The 25,775-nt window shown below is 49.8% G+C and overlaps 1 protein-coding gene across 1 annotated transcript in view; it reads left to right on the top strand.

Moving 5' to 3' along the window:
* The window catches only part of CLSTN2 (calsyntenin 2), a 157,130-nt gene that overhangs the window by 40,290 nt on the left and 91,065 nt on the right, over window positions 1-25,775 (top strand). The window contains exons 5-6 of the mRNA XM_036267466.1: window positions 948-1,097; window positions 24,208-24,393. Coding sequence (XP_036123359.1) covers window positions 948-1,097; window positions 24,208-24,393 — 336 coding nt within the window. The remainder of the gene's footprint in view (window positions 1-947; window positions 1,098-24,207; window positions 24,394-25,775) is intronic.

The following is a 25,775-nucleotide window of genomic DNA, read 5'->3' as shown; positions in this document are numbered from 1 at the left end:
TCTAAAAACATGCCTGAGTCAGCCATTCCATACTTGTTTATTTGCTTGTCAGCTTGGTATTTGTTTTTATTTCCATTTTCTTAATTCCACTTCTAGCAAAGGATGATGATAACATGAGTTCTAATTTGCTGTCAGCTCCACCATCAGAAAAAAATACAATGAAACTTCTCCCAACAAAGGAAGACTTTACCCTAGAATCAAACTAAAAATTATTCAGTGCACATGGGGCCTATATTAGTTTCTTGGAACCAAAATTGTATATTAGCAAAAATAGTCCATTAACGTTTTGCTTGTTAATTATCCAGTGTTTAATTCCGAGTCCTAGTATCAAACCCACGGGGATTAAATACACACAAATGGCTCCTAAAAACGGTTCGGTCTTTCTTGGGGAAGAAAAATGTCTTTGCCACCAGGGCAAGGAATCCGTTATTCTGTGTAGCTTTGGAAGAGAGATCACACGTTTTCTTATTGATTTTACTTCCTATTTGGTAGCAAAATAATGTGAGAAGAGGTAGTGAACGCTCCTGGCAGTGAGCCCAGACGGTAAAAAATATGTGTCGGGACATTTCTGAATTCCGTCCTTTTCCCGGAGATGTCGTGGCAGACAGCTGTGCGCCGTACACCGGGGACGCAGCACGAGGGGCTCTTTGAGAGCCCGCCCTCCAACAACCCCTCACTCACCAGCACCAACCTCGGTTCCCGATGTGTGCTTGGAATCGCTAAGCTCTGCCCCACAGCCAGGGTGGACCCAGCCAACAACCCTGGAATCTGCCATGGAGGTCCAGGCAGGCGCTGTGGCAGCCATGGTCCCGTGTGTCCTTGTTACAAAGGGGCAGGGAAGGGGCTCGTGTCTTTCTGGTGAAGGTGGGGGAATGGGGAGGGATTTTGAAGAACTACATTGTGCCTAACTTGACCGGAAACCATCTGGACTGTCTCTGTGCCCTCAGGCAACATCAGGAACACCGAGAAGCTGAGCTACGACAAGCAGCACCAGTACGAGATCCTGGTGACGGCCTACGACTGCGGCCAGAAGCCGGCCGCTCAGGACACCCTGGTGCAGGTGGACGTGAAGCCCGTGTGCAAGCCCGGCTGGCAAGGTGGGTCTGCTGTTGTCAGTCCTGTGGTCAAGGCAGCTTGCCCGGGGCACAGATGCTGCCAGACCTGTCCTCAGATCATCACAACACGTAACTAGAGGGAAGTTCAAAGGGCAGTCACTCTGCTACAAGAATCAGAGTAGCTTGTTTATTCACACAACTCCCGGGGGATGTATTATCTCCATCTTACAGGTGAGAATGTTCGGGGTGACTTGTCTAATGTCACATACCCAGTTCGTCCAGGGTGCTCTTTCTCCAAGCTCGTGACACCTTTGGATCAATACTGATTATCCACAGTGCTCCACGGGAATGGCCAGCCAGCCCGTTCACTGTATGCGCCGAACCTCGCTGGTGCGTTTCCAGTGTTGCATCATTGCCCAACCCCCGGGGAAGGTTGGGCTTGCACAGAGAGCATCCAGGCAGAGGCTGCAGATCTAGAATCCAACTTCTGGATTAAGGGGTTTCTAACACGTTGGCTCTGGGAATGGTGAAACAATGGTCTTGGATGGCGGTGGATTTCTGTGCTCATTTAAATCGCTTAGGATGCAGGGACAGAACAGAGGTTCAGGTGACCCTGAGATGGTGGAGGCTTGTCACTGACTAAGGGGGAACAGGGAGGCAAGGCCAGCTACACAGGTGACCTTGCAGGGAGCTGGACGGCTCGTGGAATAGCAGCGGCCCCCATGGTGCCATCGGTGGTTCCTGTGGCAGGCGGGGATGCTAGCGTGGCCTCTGGGCCAGCATTTTGGTGGCTCAGCTGCTCCTGTTTTGCTCCATGTGTGATGCTACGGTAAACCACTGCTATCCACAGCTCATGGTGCTTCTTGGAGTCCTCCACTTTGTGGCTTCTGTTTATTGCCTTCTCTTGGTGTGTTGTAAGCTTCAGGCCCCCTGCTATAGTCTCATTCTCTGTGTGTGTGTGTGTGTGTGTGTGTGTGTGTGTGTGTGTAGGGGGGGAGTATCTTTCATTCTTAAATTCCCCTATAGAGGGTGTGATTCACTGTGTAAGTCACTCACATCCCTGTGGGGCGGACTGACCCCAGGCCACTGGCCAGGCTCCGAATGTCTGCCTTTTAGTCAGGCGTTTATTCCTAATCCAGTTTATTGGGGGCAGATTAGCAAGACCTCAGGGTGCAAAGCAAGGACACCTGGGGTCCCGACCCTCAGAAGGCAGCTCTCAAAGTGCTCTTCCCTGCACACCCACCCGCTTCGTCTTTTCTCTGAAAGGCGGGGAGGGGTAGGCAACCCACAGAGTGAGAGTCATTTGCCTTTGAACAAAGAGAAGATGATCTCAGTAAGACATATGGGACATGAAGAACAAAGTAAAGCCATCATGATGTCAGTCTCTTTAGGATGCAGCAGGAAACAGAGACCGAGGGACAAGCCAGAGTGGGAAACTGAGTTCCTAACCTCGGGAAGCCTGAGCTCGGGCTGGGGATAATCCACTCGGCCCTAAGGACCCTGAGGGCAACATTCTGCCTCTCTTGTTCACCACTGAACTCCTCAGGCTCAGCACATGTCTGGCCCCCATAGTAGGTGCTCAAGAAATAGTCATTGAATGAATGAATGAATGAATGAATGAACGGACAAACGAACAAATGAGCTACCTGTGTGAAGAATTCACCTTGTTTTATTTTAATTTTATAAATTATAGGACTGGTGCCCGTGAAGGTCTCGCTTTTGAAGAGAAAGCCTGGAAAGAATATAAAATCTGTCTCCGCATGAAATAAGCTCACAATGGGAGTTTAAGTGGGGAAAGCAAAACAAAGCTTTATCTGGAGAAGGGTCCCAATGGTTTTTGTCTTTGATAAATGAGACACTGATGATTTGGGATTACATTTTTGTAACGATATTTAAGTGTAATTTTCTAACAGAGTGTGTGCTTGTTTCAGTGTTAAATGGAGGCAAAGATAAACATTTTAATGATGCTCAGTTCTGTGTGGGGCACCTCCCCTCTTGTGCATGATGCTATCTGCAGTTCCAGACAGTGATCTCCTGAAGGCAGAGAGGGTGCCCATTCGTTGTGTCTCCAGCAGCCAGCACGAGGCCAGGCACAATGCAGGTGATTGGCGAGTGTTGAATGGAAGAATGAACGGTGAGGCCTTGGTAAAAAATATAACTTTCCGTGGCACAGAGAAGAGAGAAGCAGAAACTCCATGCATCAGTTCACCATGTCAAGGGAAGTGATTTAAGCATGTGTAACAACAGGATCAACTACTTTCTGGTGGCTGCCCTGCCTAACTTAGCCAGCCTTTGGTGGCAGAGCTGACATCGGATTCTGCATCATGCCCTTTCTTCCTCCAGCTTACCCCTAGAGACAGTGAGTCCCTCTCCCAATCATTGGCCCAGCAGGCTTCAGATCACAGGTGCTCCTGGTTCTCAGACAGGTGTAGGCAAGGTCAAAGGGCCTTCCTGCCGTTCCTGTCTCAGCGCCCAGACCTCGAGAAGTATCTTCTCCTTCCAGCATGCTAGTCCCCTGTATCCCTCCACCTGGGCAGCCGTCATCTCCGACCAACCCATCTCGGGCCCTGTTCTCCCTTCCCCCTTGGCCCGGGCCGCAGCCTTGAAGCTGAAAGCACACCTTTCTCCAGCGACAAGCAAACCACCACTGGCCCCGGCTGTTTCTTGTCCAGCCCCCTCTCACAGTGTTGTCGGGCAAACGAGTGGGCCGTGTTTTACTGGTTCTTTGCTAATCTCAGATGAAGGAGGCTGCCCCTCGCTCTGAGGGGTTGTCAGGTCCGGGGGTTCTTGAAGCCGGTGTGGGGTGAAGCCTGCAGAGTGAAGAAGGGGAGAAGCAGGGAGAGCGGGGGCCATTCCGGGCACCAGTGAACAATATAAGGGAGCCAGTCTGGTTTGGGTTGGGACTGAGGAGGAGTGGGAAGCAAGATTGGAGGTCAGGGGTAGGGTAGGGCGGGCAGTCAAGGTTATGAATGCCGGGGGAGGAGCTGCAATAATCCCCGAACTCTTCAGAGCCAGCTGTGACTGACAGGCGTGCGGGCGGGCGCCAGGTATCGCTGTCTGGGACAGAGGTTCCTCCCTGAGCAGACTTCTCGCAGGCAACCCGAGTTGCCATGCGAATGCAGTTTGGCAGTTCAGATTCTTGTACCTTCCAAGTCATTTCCCTACGGGCAGGAGGCTCCCTTCCTTTCGGGAGCCTCCTGGCTCCCCTGAGCGCTCCAGTCAGCTTCTCCCAGCCAGCTGCCCGGAGGAGCAAGAGGTCCTCCCGCACCCAGAACTTCCCAGGACTTGATGAGGGGCTGCTCCGACTCCAGAAAGGCCCAGAGCAGCGGCCCCATTTCCGTCCCAGCCTTTCCCAGCATGCTGCTGGCCTTCCCCGCACTGGGCACAGATAGACGGGCATCCCGGACCCTAGGTCTGCTGCCACCTGCCTTTCCCTCCTTGGCCAAAGCGCCTGCACTTGGGCTATGGTTTTCTGTGCTCTGTCTCCTTTGTGCGTTGGTCTTATCTCCCCAGAAACAATTCGGGTCCCTGAGGGCAGAGCCGTGCTCCTCACCGCCCCTGGCACGCACTCGGCTCTGCATCCCTCACACGGCAGAAACGGAAGGTGTGCTTCCCGACACCACGCGCCAGTGTCGGAGCGGGCATGTCGGGAGGAAGGCGAGCTTGGCATCCAGAAAATGGCCCCAGGGTGCCGCCGCATGCTGTGTTGCTGTTCTGTGAGTCCTGTCTTCTCTGCTGTATGCTGAGATGGAAACTGCATAGGTGGCGAGGGTCCGCTCACTCTGCGGGGCTGGGGGGGTTTTATCGGGGCGCCACCCCACTCGCAGTTGCCCAGAGTCCTCAAGGCCTCAGCTAGACCTGCGTGCGTGGAAGCGGGAACTAAATTCTCTGTTCTGTCCTGAGCTTTGAGAACTCAGGGCCCCTGTAGGCACCTCACGTCCAAGGAGATGAAAGATGATGGTAGGAATCAGGAAAGGGGGGCACCCACCGCAGGCCCTGCGCTCAGGACAGGCTGGAGTCCTGCCTCTGCCAGGCGTCTGGATTAGCAGCCTTCTTGGGGTCTGTCGTCCTTTTGCCAAGCGGTAGTGAATACCCAGGCCTGGGCCCACGTGTGCTCTGAGGACTTCCTTCAGGAAGCTCACATCCTCTGTGACCAGAGCCCACGGGATGCGGTGCCCTCGGAGGCTGTCTGGGCATTGCGGCCGCAGCTGCGGCGGAACCAGGTGGAGACGACCCTGCTGACTCTCCTCTTGGGGCCATGGACTGTCCAAGGGGTCGTTTGTGATTAGCTGCTAGTTTGGGTTGTTTTGTTTGTTTGGTTATGTCATGTCATGTCATGTCAGTTACGTTAGGAGACACATTTCTCCTTTATGCCTTTCTTTTTTGTTGTTATTGTTTTATTTAATTTAATTTATTTATTTATTTTTGTTAATTTAATTAATTAATTTATTTGTTATTGTTATTTATTTTTGTTTCTCCTTTTTCCCCCACTGATTCCCCCTCCCTCCCCGCCCTCTCCCCAGCCTTGTTGTCCATGTCCACTGTTCATGCACACATGCATATAAGTTCTGTGGTTTATCTCTCCCCTACCACCTCCTCCTCTGGGAATTGTCAGTCTGTACCCCACTTCCACGTCTCTGGGACTACCCCATTCCTCAGACTGTTATGTTCATTATATTCCACAAGTAAGTGAGATCATATGATACTTGTCTTTCTCTGTTTGGCTTGTTTCGCTTAGGATGACACTTTCCAGGTCCCTCCGTGTCATCTCAAAGGATAAGAGATCTTTCTTTCTTACAGTTGCATAGTATTCCATTGTGTATATGTACCACGGCTTTTTTATCCATTCGTCTACTGATGGACATTTGGGCTGTTTCCAGATCTTAGCTATTGTAAATAGTGCTGCTATGAACATGGGGGTACATATATTCTTTCTGATTGGTGTTTCAGGCTTCTTAGGGTATATTCCTAGAAGTGGGATCACTGGGTCAAATGGAAGTTCAATTTTTAATTTTTTGAGGTAACACCATATTGTTTTCCATAGTGGCTGCACCAGTCTGCATTCCCACCAGCAGTGTACTAGAGTCCCCTTTTCTCCACACCCTCGCCAACACTTGTTGTTTGATGATTTGTTGATGGCGCTTTATGTCTTTCTTTATTGTTCTTTACCATCCCTTGGCCCATCTCTTTCTATGTTTTATGCTGAAAACATTGTCTTCACAACACTTACTTAGTATAATTCCCCTTTTATTGTTGCAAGTCAGATTTTGTATTTATTACCTGTCCCTGCCAGTTTAGATTCAAAACCCAGTATTTCATTGTCCGTTTATGCAAAAGCAATGCCCCTTTAAAGAGAGCCGTGCAGACTCTCCTGGTGGCCCTTCAACATTCACGTCCTGGACAGATCACTACCTGGGCGTCCAGCCGTACGGGCTCCAAGCTCCCACATCAAGAATCAGCTCTCCAGACTCGAACCCCTGAAGAACCATCTCTGCCTGCCGCCTCGTCCCTGAGCACAGTCCCATGGCAGTAATGACCCCTGGCCCAGCTCCCGGTCACCCAGCACTACCCGGTGCCAGGGACTCTCCCACAGGCCCAGTCCTTTCCACCTTCACAGTGAGGTGTCTCATTTCAGAGAGAAAGGAGAGGACAGTCGCTCATACAGTCGAACCATTTCTTCTCTGTTCTTTTGGTGTGAATACATCTCCAGGTGTGGCAAATGGCCTGTGTTTCCTCCGTCCCAGAAGCCCAGCCTTCTAGATAAGGGGATGGCGTCTTTTAGCAGCGTGCTTCTCAAACCTGCGTGTGCGCAGGGCACCTGCGAGGCTGGCGGAACGCAGAGTCCAGCTTAGTGAGTCTGGGGAGGTCTGGGAGGCTGGTCCACGGCCTTCACTCCGAGTAAGAAGGTCACACAGAAAATATTTCCTAAGTACCTGGAGGGCATCTGGCACTTGTGTGTGGGAAAGACAGCAGCACGAACACTGCCGGGTGAGATTACGTCTCCCTCAGTTGTTTGCACGAAAGTTGGCATGTGTTACACGTGGGAAATATTTTTGGGGTGAATGTATTCACCCTTTACTGAAGGCCCACTGCGCATGCACTGAAGACCGGGGTACAGAGGCACGCCCACCTACCAGGGCTCGTAACTGAGAAGGAGATGATGGCAATAGTGAGGACAGAGCTCTATGGAGGGAGTTATGGGGACACAAAGGAGGGTCAGTCCACCTTGCAAGGGCCCTCAGAGGGACGCACCGGGGCCAGATCTTGACACGTAAGTTTCAGCGCAGAGAAGGAAGGTGTTCCACACTAGGGTACAGATGTCAAGAAGGTGGCAGAGTGTAATATGGCCCGGGCATGGAGAGAAGACAGCAGGCCAGTGGAGACCAGCTCACAGAGGGAGGGCCTCCTGTTACCCCAGGACAGTGAGGAGCCCAGAGGTTTTCACACCTCAGCGTGGGGAGGGACTCGTGGGGAAGAAGGACTCCTTGGCTAGCCACACAGACGGTGGCTGGGGTACAGAAACTGGGCAGGGAGACTAGCTGAAAAGGGTGATTATTCCTGAGTGCACTTTTAAGAGGAGCACTTCTGGAAAAGTATCTAAAGTCATGGATTTATTCCCAAACCAATTCAAAGTACCGGTCAGCAAAGGAGGCTAGATTTTCAGGCTAATTGCATGAGACTCCTTAGACATGGAGACAGGTCGGCAGTCAGGCATGTCTGGGTTAGAAAAGACCCATGCTAAGCCTTGTCAAGTGTATTTTCCAATCTCCTCTACAGCTGTCCACCTGTCCACCTCCCTGCCAAGGAGAAAAACCCTGGGCCCTCAGGGTCAGCCAGCTTCACCCTGCCCTTTCCAAAAGTCAGATCAATTATTGATCAAGTGCACTGAAGAGCTGGCTTCGGCTTTACTACAGGAAAAGCATTGATTTTGAATCACAGGGTGATAAGCCCAGGAAGGTGCCCAGATTTGCTTAGAGTAACAATCGAGCAGGGCTCAGAGGGTGGAGCTGTGTCCATCAGAAGACTTTCTGACAGTGTTACCCTCCCCGCAGGCCCCTGCATGAGGACTTACACAGAAGGACAGAGGCCCCCTGCCCTGTGCTCTCCTTCACTGTCCTGCCATGGTGGCCAGGATCCCACCACTAGGGTGCCAACTTTTCTAAGGGACGATTCTCACCGGAAATGCAAATGCCTCCTGCAGGAGCCACTATTAAGCCAACAGTCAGCAGAGCATCCCCACAATCCAAATCCAGGGTGCCCCCCTCGTTTCTGTACAACTGTGAGCTAAAAATAAATGTGGTGTTTATAGTTTAAGCAGTTTCTTTAAAAAAAAAAAATCAAAAGAAGAATTATTTCATGGCGCATAAAAATGGTATGAAATTCAAACTGTGGTGCCCATAAATAAAGTCGTATTGGCACGCAGCCACACTCGTGCACTTACACACCAGCCCAGGTCTGGTTTTGCAACACAACAGTGGAGCCGAAAACTTCTGACACAGACCAGACGGCTCTCGGAGACCAAATATTTACTGTCTGGCCCTTTACAGAAAGTGTTTGCTGGCAGCTGCAGGCAGCTACGCTGTCCACGGACGCCTGGGGGAGAAGGCGTTTATTGGAGTACCTAGTCTGGAAAGAAAGGACATCAAAAGGACATGTGTAGACAGAGGCAAAGGAGTCCAAAGTCCAAAGCAATTCCAGCCCGTTTCACAGAGGGGGAAAATACAGGCCAAGAGTGATTGAGTGACTTGCCCAAAATCTCCCAGCTGCTAAATGGCAGAGATAGAATTCAGATTGACGTCAGTCTGTCCCAGAGGGTACCCGGATGTCTAGAGGAAGAAGAAGGATTGAACGCGGAGGCTGGGAATCCCCAAAGGAGCATGTCACCAGCTTCAACAGGGCATCTCAGAAAACGCTTCGGAAGAGACACAACCTGTGTGCCCTTATGTTAACCTCCCTTAATCTTGTCTAGCAGATGGTGAATAAACTTACCTTGAAAGGGTAGCAAGAGGTAAATGAAACAAGTAGCACCTAAGAGGTGCCCTGACTTCATCCTCTTTCCTCTCCCTGCCCCACCCAGTCACAGGTGCTCGGCAGAGCCTGGTCTAGTGCAGTATCCCCTTGAAATTACAACTCATTCAAAAATAAATCCATGCTTGCAGACTCTCTGCTCTCAGATACTATCTGCCTGAACCTGGAGATGCCACTGGTGGTCTCGTGGGCTAGAAAAACAAAGCGTGAGCCTGGACTTGGGTGTTAGGCTTCAAACCCAAAGACGCTGGACCCAAGAGCAGCTGCTCACACCAGAGCAGGAAGACTACCTTTCTTTCTGTAGAACTGAGAATGAAACGACCCATCCTCCACCCTCCTCCACAGGAGGGAACCTGTGGAAGGTTCATCCCAGGGGTTCAGTTTCTTTATCCCCTGAGCCCTCCACCTTCAGTGTCCTGTCCTTTTGACTCTTCTGGTCATCGATGTTCTCTCCTGTCCCTGTGTCCCCATTCCTTACCTTCCTGTCCCCTCTCCCTTCATTCCCTCCCATTCTTGCTCTGGCTCTTCCCTCTCCTGTATCCCAAGCATAGCCCTGGACCCAGCACTGGAGAAGGCGGTGGAGTGTACAAAGCAGTGAAGACGGAGCTGGGTGGGAGTAAGCGCTCAGGTCAGCCTTAGCTCCACGCTGATCCACCACAGGCTTCGCTGGACGTCCCTGCTGAGCCTCAGTGACCTCCACTGTAAAGGAAAAATCAGAACCCGTGGCCAGATTAATTTCGTAGGATTGTCAAGAAGGCCACATAATGTTCTAGGTATATAATTGCTTTGCAAAACTGAAGTCACCATACACACACACACACACACACACACACACACGGTTCTGGAGCTTAAGACTGGGACTGACAGGAGACAGTGAGGTGGGTGGAAGGCACAGTCCAGGGCCAGGAACCCAGGCCTCAGTCCCAGCCCCGCTCTGGCCCCGGCTGCAGCCTTGGGCAGTCTCTTCCTGACTGGTTCGGGGCCCCCAGCTGTACCCGGGCGGCGAGGGCTTCTTGTGAGGACGTGATGACAGGTGCCAGTGAGGGACCCTGCATAGAACTACCCACGGGATTCAGGGAACAGCAGCTCTTTTTAGTCCCCTTGATTTCGATGTTTGAAACCACAATGGAGCATCTTTCCTGCAAATAAGCGGAAAAGCCACCTCTGATGCCCGCACTCTGCTCCCGGGCAGTGTGATCCGGGCAGGTGCTCCTGGCTTTGCTCAGATCTGCCTGGTGAGCGTCCGCGCCCCCGCCAGAGGCCTCGTGGGGCGCTCCTCCGTGAAGAACGGCCTGTTTGACATCACTGACATCGCCGATCATTAAGGTGCAACAAATAGTTCTGTGCACAAAGCTGATTTACCTACTTGGTGGCTTCTTAATGTGCTTAAAGACCTGCCGGATAGAAGCGATGTGCTCAAGCCTGCTCGTGGCTCTGGTGAGAGCCCTGGAAAACGGCCTCAGAGCTTCTGGATTGGGTCGGCTCGGCCCTGACGGGAGGGGGCGTGGGTGAGCTGCTCCTCCCAAACAGTGCTCGATCGTAATGGTGGTTACCACTGACAGCATTTACTGTTTGCCAAGCCCTGTCTACGGGTGCGGTATGCACACACTCATTTACTGGTCACCACACATGAAAGCTGCTGTTTTCCCATTTTGCAGATGAGAACAATGAGCCACACAGCTAGTCAGGTGCAGGACCTGCCCCCACCCCAGTCTTGTCTGTCTGCAGGCCCAGAGCCCTGCCCTGTCACCTACAACGCGTCTCAGAGGAGGATGCACACTAGCCACTTTTGAGACCTTTGGAGGAAAGCTGATTTGAGGAAAATTCTGCAGTTAGAATCCTTCCCTCATGTTGTAAAGAAAATACATCATTGCACAGCAGGGCAGCCTTGAGAAAGGGAGGGGGCGGGGGCATCACTCCTGCTAGGACCTGCCTTCATTCAGGATAGCAGAGCCATCTCTCCGGCTTCTTAGATGACTCCTTGGGACCACAAAGAGGTTAGGGTTGCTCTAGGACACACAGACGGTGAGATGGGACCAAGGCTGGTGTCAGGTCTCCTGACTCAGACCCCCACTCTCTACCCTGTCTCTCTGTGGACTGGGGTCTGTCTCTGAGCCACACGTGGTCAGCCTACTCCCTCTTCCGCCGACAGTTCTTTTAAATATTTGCAGCGAGCTGGACTCTCTCCTGCAGGAGTCAGCCAAGGGTAGGGCTCCAGGGGACAGCTCTAAAGCCAGGAAGGTCAGGGTTCAAATCCAGGTTCCATCATGCAAGGAACAGCTCAGCGCTCCCAGTGAGAGAGCCGAAGAAGGAGCAGAAGATACCAAAGAGGGTTTAGGAGGCAGGCCGGCCCTTCGCTGCCATTTGCTGGCATGTGACCTGGAGCAGGCTACTTGACGTCTCAGCCTCAGCTGTCTCACTGGGGAATGTCCCTCCTCCTACTTCCTTCCTCAGACGAGGGCCGTGCAAATTGATACACGTGTATGAGGCCCGCAGGGTCCATCAGATGGTGTCTTCCTTCCTGCTGTCTGCACTGCTGGGTGACTCCGGCTCAGAAACCTCTATCGTCACCTGCACACCTAGAGAAACGTGGGTTCTAGTGGCGCGTGGGGCCCGCGCACGCCACCCACCTCTCCTTGCTGCACTTGCCCTCCCCTCTAGAGTGGGCAGAACACTGCCCCCTTCTCCCCACGTGTACCTTCAAGATATTTCTCTCTTCAACTGGCTCCTGGTGGACAGAGGGACAGGCTGGCGAGTTGTGAGTCAGCTCTGGTCTGCCAGGGAGCCCTGGATTCCCGCGGCTGAGTGGAGCGTGAGCCTTAAAGCGCCGGTACAGGGCTTGGAACACTGATCCCAGTCTAACCACGCGGAGGGGCAGCTGTGGTCACGGCACAACAGGGAAGCTCTCAAAGCTTCCATTCGATTCAAGGAACTTACATCTGGGTTTCATCTGTGCCGCACGGAAGTGAGGCCCAGAGGACCATGAGCTGGGGGGTGGATGAGGGCAAGCAGGTGAACGAGTCATTCCAGGGAAGTCAGGGCAGCCACCAGGCAGGCAACCCAGGAGCCGCAAGAGCGGAGAGCAGGGCACCTGACCCTTTAGAAAGACTTCCCACAGGGAGGGCACCGAAGCTGAGATCTGGGGTCAGTACAACTCACCAGGTGCACTGAGGAGACGGGAGGAGGCCACAACGGGAAAGGGCAGGGAGGCACATCCCCAGGAGAGCTTGGAATCTGTGCCTCAGCTCCTCGCTATCTCTTGTTCACAGCTGACAGAGACGAGTTTGGGCCGCAGAGGAGGGTCTGGAGGAAATTGATCAGAGATAAATGGACTTATGTTTGTCTCCTGATTTGTTCTCATGACAGATGTGTTGAGCTTTCCAGTGCAGACAGTCATGAAGTAGACAAAACTTTACAGAGAGATTCTGTAAGGTGGACGTAACAACCAGACTTCACCTGGCCTGAAGGTGGCAAGGGGGGCCTCAGTGCGGAGGGCCCTTCTCCATGGGGTGCCCGTCGCCGAGGCCTGGGTACCTCCAGAACATCCACACTTGCTGTTCTTAGCTGGGAGGCTGGTGTCCACTGGTCAGGCCAGGCAGAGCACGGCTTCACCTGGATGCAGCAGACACGGGCAGGATGAAAGCTCGGGGGGCTTATGGGGGTCCTGCCGCTGCCACCACACGGTCAGCCAAGGCAGGGGGCCTGGCTGGGCCTCTGGAAGCTAGTACATTCTCTTTATTTTTTAATTAATTTATTTTCCAATTACAGTTAATATACAATATTATATTAGTTTTAGCTGTACAGTACAACATAGTGACTAGACATGTATATAACTTACAAAGGGATCATTTCTATAAGTCTAGTATTCATCCAACACCATACATAGTTATTACAATATTATTGATTATGTTTCCTATATTGTACTTTACATTTTCATGACTATTTTTATAACTGACATTTGTACTTCTTAATACCTTTCACCTTCTTCTCCCATCCACCCAACCCCCATCCCATCTGGCGACCATCAATTTGTTCTCTGCATCACAATCAATGTGTTTGATTTGTTTTTTAGATTCCACACATGGTATTTGGTATTTGTCATATGGTATTTGTCTTTCTCTCTCTGACTTATTGCAGATGGCTAATATCCTCTAGGTTCATCCATGTTGTTACCAATGGTAAGATTTCATTCATTTTTGTGGCTGAGTAATATTCCATTGTATATATGTACCACATCTTCTTTATCCATTCATCTATCCATGGACACTTAAGTTGCTTTCATATCTTGGCAATGTAAATTATGCTGCAAGGAACATAGGGGTGTATATATCTTTTCAAAATAGTGTTTTGGATGTTTTTGGATAAATACCCAGCAGTGGAATTGCTGGGTCATATGATAGTTCTATTTTTAGTTTTTTGAGGAACCTCCATAGTGTTTTTGCATAGTGGCTGCACCACTTGAAATTTCACCAACAGTGCCTGAGGGTTTCCTTCTCCACATCCTCTCCAGCACTTGTTGTTTGTTGATTTTTTTTTATGATAGCCATTCTGATGAGTGTGAGGTGATATCTCAATGTGGCTTTAATTTGCATTCCCTTGATGATTAGTGACATTGAGCATCTTTTCGAATGTCTATTGGCCATTTGTATGTCTTCTTTGGAAAAATGTCTATTCATGCTCATTTTTAATTGGATTGTTTGCTTTTTTGGTGTTAAGTTGTATAAGTCTCATGTATTTTGGATATTAACTCCTTTATCTGAGGTAGCATTGGTGAATATCCTCTCCCAATCAATGGGTTGTCTTTTCATTGTGTTTATGGTTTCCTTTTTTGCAAAAACTTTTTTAATTGATGTAGTCCCATTTGTTTATTTTTTCTTTAATTTTACTTGCCTGTGGAGACATAGCCAAAATATATATTGCTAAGAGCTATGTCAAATACTGCCTAGGAATTTTGTGGTTTCATGTCCTACATTTAATTCTTTAATCCAGTTGGAGTTTCTTTTTGTACATGGTATAAGAAACTGGTCTAGTTTTATTTTCTTGCATGTATCTGTCCAGTTTTCCCAACACCATTTATTGACGAGACTATCTTTACCCCATTGCATATTCTTGCCTTTTTTGTCATAGATTAATTTACCATATAGGCATGGATTTGTTTCTGGGCCCTCTATTCTGTTCATTGATCTATGTGTCAGTTTCTATAGCAGTACCATGCTGTTTTGATTACTATGGCCTTATAGTATAGTTTGATATCAGGTAGCATGTGTGATACCTTCAACTTTGTTCTTCTTTTTCAAGATTGCTTGTGATTCAGGATTTTTTGTGGTTCCATATAAATTTTAGGGTTATTTGTTCTAGTTCTGTGAAAAATACCATTACTATTTTATATTGATTATATTGAATCTGTAGACTGCTTTAGGTAATATGAACATTTTAATGATATTCTTTCTATCCATGAGCATGATATAACCTTCCATTTATTTGTGTCTTTAAATTTTTTTTTTTAATCTTTGCCTGAGGATATTTTTCTATTTATCTTCAGATAAAGTGGGGGAGAGGGAGAAAAAGGGAGGGAGAGAGAAACATCGATGTGAGAGAGACACATTGGCTGGTTGCATCCCACAGGACCCCGACCAGGGCGGGGGATGAACCGCAACTGAGGTACGTGCCCTTGGCTGGAATTGAGCCCGTGACTCATTGGTCTGTGGGCCAACACTCTACCGGGGAGCCAAACCGTCCAGGGCTTCTTCAATGTCTCATTCTTTTTGATGTAATTATAAATAGGATTGCTTTCTTTTTTTGTTTGTTTCTTTTTTGTTTTGTTTTGTCTTTTATTTATTTAATTAATTTTTTTGTTACAGATGTTTCTCTTTTTTCCCCCCACAGATACCCCACCATCCTCCCTGCCCTGTCCCCAGCTTGTTGTCCATGTCCATTGTTCATGCATACATACATATAAGTTCTGTGGTTTATCTTTCCCCCCAACCCCCTCTTCGAGGGATTGTCAGTCTGTACCCCACTTCCACGTCTCTGGGACTACCTCGTTCCTCAGACTGTTATGTTCATTATATTCCACAAATAAGTGAGATCATGTGATATTTGTCTTTTTCTGCTTGGCTTGTTTTGCTTAGGATAATACTCTCCAGGTCCCTCCATGTCGTCTCAAAGGATAAGATAGCAGCACTATTTACAATAGCTAAGATCTGGAAACAGCCCAAATGTCCATCAGTAGACAAGTGGATAAAAAAGCTGTGGTACATATACACAATGGAGTACTATGCAGCTGTAAGAAAGATCTCTTATCCTAGGATTGCTTTTTTAATTTCTCTTTCATTATTCATGAGTTCACTGTTGGTGTATAAAAATGCAGCTGATTTCTGAATATTAAATTCATATTCTTCTTCCTTACTGAATTCATTTATTAGTTCTAATAGTTATTTTAGTGGAATCTTTAGAGTTCTCTCTATATATAGTATCATGTCATCTGCAAATAAGGCAGTTTTACTTCTTCCTGTCCAATTTGGATGTGCCTTTTTCCTTTTTCTTGTCTGATTCCTGTGGCTAGGACTTTGAATAAGTGGTGGAAGAGGACATCCTTATCTTGTTCCTGATCTTAAAGAAAATGTTTTCAGCTTTTCTCATTTGAGTATAATGTTAGCTGTGGGTATGTCATATATAATATTTATTATATTAAGGTATGTTCCCTCTATCCACACTTTGCTGAGAGTTTTTTTTTTTATCATGAAAGGATGTTGGATTTTGTCAAATGCTTTTTCTGCATCTATTGACATGATCATATGGTTTTTGTCCTTCCTTTTGTTTATGTTAATTGATTTGTGGATATTGAATCAACTTTGCATCCCGGGAATAAATCCCACTTGATCATGATGTATGATCTTTTTAATGCATTGCTGAATTTGGTTTGCTAATATTTGTCAAGGATGTTTGCCTCTATGTTCTTCAGGATTATTGGCCTGTAATTATTTCTTTTATTGTATTTTTGTCTGTCTTTGGTATCAAGGTAATGCTGGCCTCAAACAATGAATTTGGGAGCCTTCCCTTGAGAGGGCTCGTTTCTGATGACTTGGTTGGTGCAGGTCGGTATTTGGAGTAAATGTGACCTCATTTTCAGCCACAGTTGAAGTCAAGTGGGTTGATTGGTTTCAGTAATGAGGCATTATCACTTAGAGTCATGGTCCTTCTATTTAAAAAAAATAAAAAGGTAAGTTTTGCAATCGTGTACAGCTGATCTATGGATTAAAAAGATTTACATTACTGGAGTATGAAAAGTATACACAAGCCATTTTTACAAAAAGACTGAAAATGTGTGCATGAAAAACGATACTCTTGCATTGTAAATGCTTTTCAAAGCCATAAAAATAAAGATTCTTGAAGAATAACTACTTTATCTTTCGCTAATCACACATTTGTCCCAAGATAAGAAAATGGCCTGGAAAATGCGCATGTTTATTGGACATAGGCGAGAAGAGTTTCTATAAATCTAAGAGAAAGTACCCTGGTTGGCGGAGTTAATGATTTCCCCTTTAGGAAAATTATCTTTCAGAAGGGCTGCTCTTCCATTGCCTGGTTTCTGCACCTCTCGGCATCAATTCTGCCAGGCATGCTTCTGTGTGGGAACGGGAAGCCCGTGAGCTGAGGGGCGAACGAGGCTGAAGGCGTTGGGGAGGAAGCAGCAGCCAAGCTTCGGGCAGGGGTCCTGGTTTCTGAACACCGCAGGGTTCACCTCAGTGGCGGCACCGACTGCTGCCCAGTGGCCCATGAAAAAGCTTGAGGCCAAGGGGAAAGGAGAGGCCACAGGCTCTAAGAAAATGGTACCCAACACTAGAGGTTCGTAGGACAGCGGAGGCATTCCTACTCACATCAGAGAACCCCAAAGAAGAGAAATGATCCCCTCGCAACACGAGGACGGCCAGGATTGGGGGGCAGTGCCCAGGCATGGCGGCAGGGCAGAACGTGGATCTCTGTGCAGACCCAAGGGCCCTAGAGAAGCAGAGGGCAGTGAACCCAAGCCCAGCCCAGAAGAATGGCAGCAATGCTTCCATTCAGAGGAGCTGGACCAAGCAGGAGAAGTCACAAGAAATGCAGCAAGAAGCAAGACCCACCAGAGCAAGGGAGCCAGGGGCTTCCCTGAGCCCCAGAATCTGCACACAGGCCCCTTTCCTGAAGCCCCCTTATCATTCATTCTTCAATCATTTAGTGGGAACCACTGCGTTCCAGGAATGGTACCGGGCCCCCGAAATGTAAAACCCAGTGAAACGGACACAGCCCCTGCTCTTGTGGAGCTTCTTGCGGGCAGGAAGAGGGGCGGGTTGAGAGCTGCGGATGGAAAACAAGCACAGAAATAAATGAACTGTTAGAAGCCAGCGTGTACCATCCGATGATGCTATGAGAACATGAGAGGAACAGTGACCTAGCCTGACTCAAGGTCGGCCGCAGTTCTATTTATATGATGGACCGAAAGTCATCAATGTGTGTGAGGCACGGAGCACAGCCAGAGGAAGGAGAAAAGCTCGAGGGGGGCCCTGAAGGAGCGCCCCACCTGCCCCACTACGTGGAGCCCAGGACTTCGTGGTGGTCAGGTCGGGAGAGGGGGCCCCACAGGCTGAGCACCTTTCTCCCTTCTATGACCCCTATGGAGCTTCTCCTCCGAGTCCAGAGAGAACAACCACAGGAGGAACTCGGGGTGACCAAGTCCACCTCATGGAATGAGACAAACACGGTTCACTATGTATTACATAAACTCCCCAAAGTGCGTCTTTAGGGAAAGGGTGAGAATTTGAGGGCATCTTGATTCAGGTCCAGACTCTCTTGTGACCCCAGTTGGAGTCTTGACCTTCCTCACGGGAAGGACAGGGACTGACGCCCCACCAGGGGGACAGCCTGGAGGCTCGGCCTCTGGGCATGAGAAGATCTGCCCCCCCCCCCTTCCCCTCTGTGGTTAACTAGGATAGCTCTTTCCAGTAAAAACACTTGTGTGAAAATGAATGGAAAGGGGTCAGCAGTAAGGAAAGAAGATCCCTTACATTTGTAAATTGAGTTCAGAGCGTTTGTGTCTTGTTGCTTTTTAAAGTGACCCCCTGTGTAATTGCTTTTAATTGGGGAAAAAATAACACATAATTTACTCCTCAAAAATATATGTGCCTATCACGTGTTGGGCACAGGGTTAAGTGGTTTGCATATCTTATCGGACATGAACCCTACCCGCCGCTCAAGGCCTGGAGGCAGCCCAGCTGTGACTCCGGCTCCGACACTGTGACCACGGACTGCGGGCCAGGCCTTTCTTCCCCTGAGTTACTCGTGCGGAGGTGACAGCGAGTCACGGGTGGGGTTATGAGTGTGAAGCTAGCCTTGGAGCAGGCTTGGATGCCCAGCCTCCGAACCTTCACCTCCTCCTACCTCCTTCCCACAGAAAGTCCCACCTCACAGTGGCAGACCCAGGACAGCAGTTCTGGAAAAGTAAAAAGGAAATCTGGACTAATCATAAGAATTACACAAAAATAGTCATAGTAATCATAGCCCCAGGTCTGTGTTCCTGGTGCTTTGAATACTGTTTCTCCAATTCCCAAAGCGACTATGCTTTGACTAAAGATAGATTCGTAGTATCTTCATTCTACAGATGAGAAAGTAAGACTCAGAGAGGTTCAGCGATTTACCCAAAGCTGCACAGCCAAGGAGAAGCCCAGCATATTTCAAACCTGAGTCTGTCCAGCTGCAGAGTTAACACTCTTTAATGTAATTAAATTGAAGCTAAGTCCCCACTGTGAGACCCTGTCAGAGGTGACCTCTGCATGGATCAATCAAGAGGTGGCTATCAGAGTGTTCTGATGTTCTGAGAATGAATCCCAGGCCTAACCCAGCTGCCAAGTGACCTTTGGAAAGCACCGTCTGGATACCTCACTAAACACCCATTTAAGGCCCTTCACTGGCCCTGCGATGAAATCCAAACCTCTTAGCCCGTGTTCATCATCACCGCTGTCCATCTCTGCTTCCTCACCCAGCTCCAATTCAGATGCACCGTTTGGCCAGTGGAGACAGACGTGCTTACTGCGGAGCAACGGGCGCCCCCTGGCTTCTCCTGGTAGGAAAGGACGTCTCTTAATGCCCAAATCAATGTCACACATCTCTTGAAGGGTGCCAGATGGCTGAGGCCTGCAGCGATTGGTTATGTCAGCTGCCTAAACAATCCTTTTCCCAACATCCCGCATCCAGCCCCTCACCTTGTAGAAATCCAGCAATTTCCTAAAAATCCTGATACTTCTTCAGCTGCTGAAAGCTGAGATCAGGAGGAGCTGGAGGAGGCCCCTGACTAGGCACAGTTGAGGAAAGAAGAATGCTTCAACAGACGGTCTTTCCCTTTCATGCAGAATTGGAAGAACGGACCTGAATATCTTGGATTACAGGAGCCCCAGAGCCTGTGCTGTCCAGAAGTCTCCAATTAGCTTTATTCTACCTCCAGGCATTTTAATAGGAGAATTCCAAGTGGTTAATATTCTCCTGATAAGAAAACATATGGTCCCCAAATTTAATAGGAGTTATAATAAAATCATCATGTTTCTAAATACGTAATCCACAGAGAAGGACTTTAATTCCTGAAGACAGTCCAACGTTAGCTTTCTCAGGAACACTTACAGTGTAATTGAGCCTGGTTATTAAAGCAATAGGTGGTCTGCTTCCTTTCTCTTCACCGAAGGAAAAAACTGAACCACAATTCATAAACTCGTCTCTAGGCCCTTTAGAAACTGAAAAAAAAAAAAAATTGTTTCCAAGCAGGACAGTTTAGAGACGTTTGAGAAGCTTGCAAACCAAGGGATGGAATCTTCCTATCGGGAGCCTTCAAGAGGAAGATCTCTGTGCTGGGCCCTTAGGCCTAACCGCTGGTAGCAAGTCTGCATTGAGGTGTGAGTATCTCGCAGCTGCAGAGAGGCCATGGGGGCCTGGAGACCACAACTGCTTTGCAAAGGTCACATGACCTGCATCTGGGGAAACTGCGATTCAAGGAGGGATCCCTCAGTCCCCGGCCCCCCAAGCTGCCCTCAGGGCCGAGCAGTGATGAACCGGGCAGCACCTCCCAATCCTTTGCCAACATCACAGATTACCACCTTTTTCTTTCTTATATCAGTATACACTGAATGCTCAAAAATGGATCTGAAAAAAAGAAATGAACCTGTAAAAACTGCCCTTGTTCTCAGTGCTGGCAAGTCCTCAGCATTATGGGGGAGTTGTTTTAAAAGCGCCGTGTGGCCTTGGGCAAAGGCACACCAGCTCCCCGCCACGGTTCTGTCATCTGCGCAATTAAGATAATAACATCCACTCCCTGGTTGCTGGGAGGATCGAATGAAAACATAGATGTAAAAGAATTTAGCACCTGGTCAGTGTTTAATAATTGTAGGTCCTCTTATTTCCCGCAATAAATATTTTTGAATAAATGGTACTTTAACAAGAACATAGCTATTGAAAATGCCCCTTGTGCTTGGTGCTGAACCGAGTGTGCAGTGAGTCGCCCCACATCCTGGGTGGCGGCTACGACTTTTACAGGAGAGAACACAGGCCCAAGGCGGGTAAATGATTTATTTGCCCAACGTTACACAGGCTGTGGGAGGGCTGGGATTTGAACCCCCACACACTGAATTCCGAGGGCATACATTTAACTAGCTCGCTACCCTACACTCCAGGAAGTGAGAATCAATAGACATTTCATGTGGCTGAAGGTGATGACTTGCTTTTGCTCTCTTGATCCCCACCCCAGTCCCTTCCTGGAAAAGGAATGATGTACGATGTATGGGAGTCGCCCGCACTCAGGAAGCTTCATCGATTTCTTTCACTATGTGGTTGCAACTTGGCCTGCTCCTCATGAACCCTCAACAGCGAGCCTCATGAGGCCACCAAAGCAAGTGGCAGATGTGGTGTTCCTAAAAGCTCTTTCTGTGCCCGATTCCTCCCCAGGGAAGGCCTTGCTCCACCAGCCGCAGGGTGACAAGAGGAATAAAAACTGTTGAGACCTGCCTCCACTGAGTCTCCTTCATTATGTGTTTGCTTCTTTATTTGCACCTCTTCTAAGAAAGGATTTGAGGTGGAACGTCTCATCGGAGATAACCACCAAAACATCCAGGTGAGAAAGGAATGCCGTGCCCATGGAATCAAGGGCATAGGTCCCAAGGATGCCTTGGGCTTCCGACAGAAGAGGCTTCCAGGAGGAGGTGCTTGGGGCACCTCTGAGCCAGCAGCAGGAGGAGGAACTGGAGCTGCAGGGCCCACACCAAGGGCCCCTGGCAAGGCCACTTTCTCTATTTTTTATCTGAATCTCCAAAGAAGGGAAGGCTCCAAGGAGAGAGGAGAAGACGTCCTCCTTGATGTCATTTCTTGTTATTAGGAAGCAGATTCTTCCGTCAGTTCTGAACCAATCGCCTGCTGAGAACAAAGACAACCAAACATGTCGTGGGCTACGGTGGGGTGGCTGGGTCTGCGGGACCGAGGGCGGGGCTGAGTGCAGGCCACGGGTACCTCTGTGCTCCAGAAGGGTTGCCATGGCAGCCGTCCATGTCCGATGTCTGGGGCTCCCCAGATTCTCGCGCCTAATATTTTCTGTACTCTGAGCTAGGTGTGGAAGGATCGAAAAGAAACATCACAAAGCCTGCCTTTAAAGAGTTCCCCGTGACTGGGGGAGGCAGGCACACACATGGATCATTTCAAAATGACATCCTATAGGATTCATGAACACTTTCTACCACTACCTAGCAAGCATCTGCTCTGTGCCAGGCACTGTGCAGCGTGCTGGGCATTCAGAGTAGCCATGAGCCTGGAGTCTAATGTCCGAGTCTAATGCTTAGGATGCAGTGAGAGCCCAGCGGAGGGCTTCTACCCAGACTGGACAATCCCCGAAAGGTTGCATGGAGATGACAAGACATAAGGGGAATGAAAGGGAGCTCCAATCAGAAGACAGAGAGTCACCGTGCACAGTGGCATAAAACATTTTGTACTAGGACACCACAAGGCTGGGTGTGTTTGGACTGCTTCTTACAGCGACTTTCAGATACATCCTCCAAAAAGCCCACCCGTCCACCTCCAGCGGTTTGTCCTTAGGATTGAACCAGGAGCCTGTGGAGCATGGGCTATAGCCGCTCCACAGGGAGGTGACAGGCCAAGCCAGACGCGGTCCCTGGGGGCTTTGAGGAAAATCACATAATTGGGTACATTCTCTCTTACGTATAGTCACTCTCTTCCACGTATCCTCCCATGGCAAATTCCCTGGAGAGGACCTCCCAACCCCGGCGTGCAGTCTCCGCTCATGGCGTGCTCATGGTTAATGGGGGTTCAGAGACCAACCCAGACGACGTGGTCATTGTGTACGTGGCAAGGGTGCAGCGCTGGGGATACTGCCCCCATGGGCCGAACATCTGTCCTCTCCCAGAACATCGTCAGGGTCCTCCTGCGTGCCAGGCTCACGGGGTCACACTCGGTCCTCACCCTAACTCTGTAAGGCCAGGGCGGTGGCCCCTGTTTTACTGGTGAGGAGCCTGAGGTTCAGATACCTTCATTAAGCGACCTTTCTGACCTGGCAGAGTCAAGCCGAGATTACAGCGGCATCCTTGGCCAACTCGCTTCCTGGGGCTCCCACACCGTCATCCTTGAGTGCAGGCCCTGCTCCGACAGGGGCTCTCAGTCCACAGAAACCCTCTCTGTCACCGCTTTTCTTTTCGTGGCACGTGTCTTCTGTGACAGGGCAGCACAGGCTTATTCATCATCTGCCCGTCTGCCCCGCTCCACAAGGCAAGGACCTTTCTTGACTCCTTTACTGCTCTTTCCGTGATGCTCCAAGCAGAGCCCGGTACATGGAAACCCCAACACAGGTTTCCTAGTGAACGAAGCCATCTGGCTGGCCCCTCCGCCAGCCCTCTGCACTCCACTCGTGTGGCTCAAGCTGGTGGCTAATGCCCAGTGGGTGGCTGCAGGCTGACCCACAAATGCAGGCCCGTCTGAGTTTCTCACGGGTGAGGGCAAGCAATTCCATAGATTGTCATTTCTACTTCAACCGAAGGACACGCTCCGGCAGCATTCTGTGTGACAAACATGTGAGAGTCCTCAAGTAATAGTTTCTGTTTCTTGGTGACTCGGATTCACTCTTCTTTCTGCCCACAAGTCGGCCTCGGGGTGGCGCAGGCGTCTGGACGCGCGTCCTTGCGGAGTGGGGGACGCTCGCCGTGGTCAGCCAGCGCTGTGCCCGGTGTCTGAATGCTGCCTTGATCTGGCTCTGACTTTCAGCCGCTGGGGCTGCTGCTTTAACCCATCCGTGTGCACACTCACGCTGAGTGTTCATTTCGGCTGATTGCTGTTTCATGTGGCACCATTTTAATTGTAACTGTGTTCCTCTCCAACGCTTTCTCGTCCCCAAATGGTTCCCACTAAGGAACAGTGAGGACCATCAGCCTACGCAAGCGGGTCACGGTCCTGGATATTTGGGAAAGAATCCTTGCACCCTACCTCATGACCTCACGTGGTCCTTGAGTGACTGTGCTGGTTTTTGTTTTATGACAAGACCCATCCGTTCCTGAAAACCACCACACTGGGCAAAAGAGGGGCAATGGGGCGAGGGGCACCACCCTCGAGAACATCAGTGACCATAAAAAAGCATGAAAGAAAGAAAGCATTTGGGCAGTTTTACACGGTTAAATAGCTAAATAAGTACTACAATGAGTGTGGCACTTTACCGGGAAGAGGCCTGGCCTTTGCCTGTGGGAGTGGACGCAGTAAGCGCTGCAGCCGGTGCATTGAGTGGGCGGCAGGAGGGTGGTCTGGGGCGGAAGAAGTAACCGCAGGTGCGGCAGGCGCAGCTCCCCGCACAGGTGGACCGCGTAGCTGGCAGGCGTTCGAGCTGTGTACACGTGCGCGTGTACACTCCTGAAGGGCTCGCTTCAGCAGGGCGCAGTTTCCTGCATTCACCTAGTATTTCTTGGGGAGGCAATGTTGTATAAGCAAAGGTGAAATTCCTGTTATCCTCAAATTATTCCCTAATGTAGCATTTGTGTTGGGACAAGTTCACATATTCTAGTGTCATAGCAGAACCGGCTGTATCTGACTTCCTTGGGCCCTGTCCTTGTCTACTCAGACTGGACCAAGAGAATCGAGTACCAGCCCGGCTCGGGGAGCGTGCCGCTGTTTCCCAGCATCCACCTGGAGACCTGCGACGGGGCCGTGTCCTCCATCCAGATCACCACGGAGCTGCAGACCAACTACATCGGGAAGGGGTGTGACCGGGAGACCTACTCTGAAAAGTCCCTGCAGAAGTTATGTGGTAAGTTTTTCCCTGTGGGGATTTTCTTTAATTAATTGCTTTTAAAAGATCTACACAAAGCATATCTCATATTATGAGAAAAGCGGTCCTCCCGCCGCAGTGGCACGTGGAACTCCTGGATGAATCGCGTTTATTTAGCAGGGCCGAAGGGTCAGAAGGCACAGCTTGTAGCATCAGGCACCCCTGATCAGACCCCCCATTTACCAAGTGTGTGGCTGTGCGCAAGTGAGGTGACACAGACTATTCTCTGTAAAACGGGGATTAACGACACAGTGTGTTTAAGAGCACCTGGCACAGGGCCTGGAAAAGCATGAGTTTCCCTCCACTGTGCTGGTTTATAGGGAGGCACCTGGCCAGACGCCAATATGAAGGGTGCTGTCAGTCATTTGGAGAGAGGTTAGTCTCCTCCCCACAGGACCAGCTACGCAATTTGCAGGGCCCAGTGCAAATGAAAATGCGGGACCCTTGTTCAAAAAATCATGAAGGATTTTAATAATAAAATCACAAAGCATTAAACCAGGCTGGGGGCTCTGTGAGATTGCTCAGGCTGTAGGCCAGTAAAGCCTGGCCTAGCTGCCCACATCGGGGCAGGGGGCTTGGGTCAGGGGCGGGGGGCAAAGTGGAGGTGTCCAAGTGTGGGGGTCAGGGGGCCTGTTGTCAGTGGGCTGTGAGAAAGTGCTGCAGGAAGGAGCAGGCCAGGAACCAGGAAGCAGGCTGAGGGAGGGTGCTACGCAAGCAAACTTAGCTTTATTGAGCACCTACTATGTGCAGCCTGCCAGACTCTTCTCATGCATTGCTTTAGTTCATTCTCTCATCTTCACTGCGAAAAGGGTGTTATTCACCCAACTTTAAAGAGGGAAAATTTGAGGCCCAGAGAGGAAACATGACTTGTTCAAGGTCACACAGACAGAAAGAGCCAGAATGTGAAGATAGGTCTATCAGAAGGAAAGTCTCTTTAGCTCAGTATCTGTGGTGTGGGGCCAGGCCTTGGGCACTAGACCGTGAGTGTGTACAGTCAGCCTGTAGACCCAGAGGATGCTCGGTGTGGTGGGAATGGCCCCATACACATGGTCAGCAAGACTATTGATGTGCTGATGGGCCTCCATCCCCACGGAATATATTTTATTTCTTCTTTGTTCTCTTCAGAAACACTCAGGAACTTGCACCTGACTCTGCAGCAGTGCTTGGGGAGTTAAGGCTCACCCTGGGCCTGTATTTGGGGGGACTACATTTCCACAGAGGGAAACGGGGCTCCTGAACACAGTCCAGCCTGCCATCCCCTCCTGGAGGTCCCTCCACCACTGTCTTGGGAACATTTCCTCCACGCACACACACACTCATCCGCACTGCTGGTGGCCCAAAGAACCGAATGAAACTCTGGG

This window comes from Molossus molossus, unplaced genomic scaffold (assembly GCF_014108415.1).
Source record: "Molossus molossus isolate mMolMol1 unplaced genomic scaffold, mMolMol1.p scaffold_m16_p_18, whole genome shotgun sequence".
Taxonomy (NCBI): domain Eukaryota; kingdom Metazoa; phylum Chordata; class Mammalia; order Chiroptera; family Molossidae; genus Molossus; species Molossus molossus.
This window is presented reverse-complemented; position numbering and strand designations above follow the sequence as displayed.